Source organism: Aplysia californica, unplaced genomic scaffold (genome assembly GCF_000002075.1).
Source record: "Aplysia californica isolate F4 #8 unplaced genomic scaffold, AplCal3.0 scaffold01165, whole genome shotgun sequence".
Lineage (NCBI taxonomy): Eukaryota > Metazoa > Mollusca > Gastropoda > Aplysiida > Aplysiidae > Aplysia > Aplysia californica.
The window spans coordinates 141416-142739 of record NW_004798435.1 but is presented as its reverse complement, the minus strand read 5'-3'; the positions used below and the strand labels follow the sequence as shown (position 1 = coordinate 142739).

The 1324-nt window shown below is 40.3% G+C and overlaps 1 protein-coding gene across 1 annotated transcript in view; it reads left to right on the top strand.

The window, feature by feature from the left end:
• Positions 1-205: 205 nt before the first annotated feature.
• The window catches only part of LOC101857160 (nose resistant to fluoxetine protein 6), a gene marked incomplete at its 5' end in the record, with an annotated part of 8684 nt that continues 7565 nt past the window's right edge, over positions 206-1324 (top strand). The window contains 2 exon segments of the mRNA XM_035973368.1: positions 206-294; positions 938-1103. Coding sequence (XP_035829261.1) covers positions 209-294; positions 938-1103 — 252 coding nt within the window.

The window sequence follows — 1324 nt, the reverse complement described above, 5'->3', positions numbered from 1 at the left end:
ACAGACAGACAGACAGACAGACAGACAGACAGACAGACAGACAGACAGACAGACAAACATAGAAACAGAAATAGACTCATGCAAAGAAAGAATGTGTTTGTATGTATGATATACACATGTATTTGCTAGGAAGAGTAACCCTAGTATAGAAGAAAGATCTTATACCCTTGGGAAATGCATGTATATTTTGTGCTTCAGTGGTCTTCTGATGACGTATCTGGTCATGAAAGAACTACAGAAGGGACGTCTGAGCATCGGGTTTTTCCCCAAGTTTTACTTCCATCGCTTCTGGAGGTCAGTGGTGATTATATTATTATTGAGTCTGTGTATCATGACTCGGTGGAATCAGACTCTCGTCAATTTGGGGACATGTAGAGTTATTGGTATCATCTTAAAGCTTGTTATTTTGTCTTGCTTGGGATAGAAAAAATATCCATTCATCTTGAATACAAGTCAAGATATTGGCGAATGAAGGAGGTGGTGGTCACCTGGTTCCAGGGGTAGAATTAGCGAGAAAATGGCCGTCAAAGATTAGTTATTTCCTTAGTTTGAGAGTCAGTAGAAACTGAAAATCTACTTTTTTGAGCATTTAAGCAACGGTTTTCAGTAAAAATTTACACGGAAATGTGTTCTTTAATCGAAGGCGTTGAGCCAAAAAAACCAAAATTCGATAAAAATTCACCAACTTGAGGAAAAATGTCAGTTTCTTCACTTTGGTTATTTTGACGAGCACCTGGATTCACTACGCGGCCTCACAATGATACAATTATTATATTAGATCTTCGCTTCTCAGTAACTCTCCCCGTCTTGACAAAGTCCCAGAGAATGTTATTACATGTTTCATTGTTGTGGGGTTTTTTGTATTTTGTGTTGGCTTCTAAAAAAAACATTATGACGTGTTGTTTTGTTTGTTTTGTTTTTGTTTTATTTCCCCCAGACTCACCCCGCCCTACATGCTAGTGTTGATGACGTACGTCCCTCTGTACAAGTATATCGGAGACGGCCCCGTGTGGCCACAGGGGGGCGTGGAGAAGGACGAGTGTGAGGACACCTGGTGGACAAACCTGCTCTACGTCAACAACCTGGTCAAGACGGACGAGATGGTCAGTGGGGCGCAGATGGGGGGATTGTGTTTGTTTGTTTGTTTGTTTGTCTGTTTGTCTGTTTGTCTGTTTGTTTGTTTGTTGGTTTGTTTGTTTGTTGGTTTGTTTGTATGTTTATTTTAGCAACAATTTTACGGCGCTTCCAGCACAATTATTGGGTCATAAAGTGTTGAAGATTAGAGGTGCTATGATACAAGAGAGTTACAAACACGAAAAGGAGG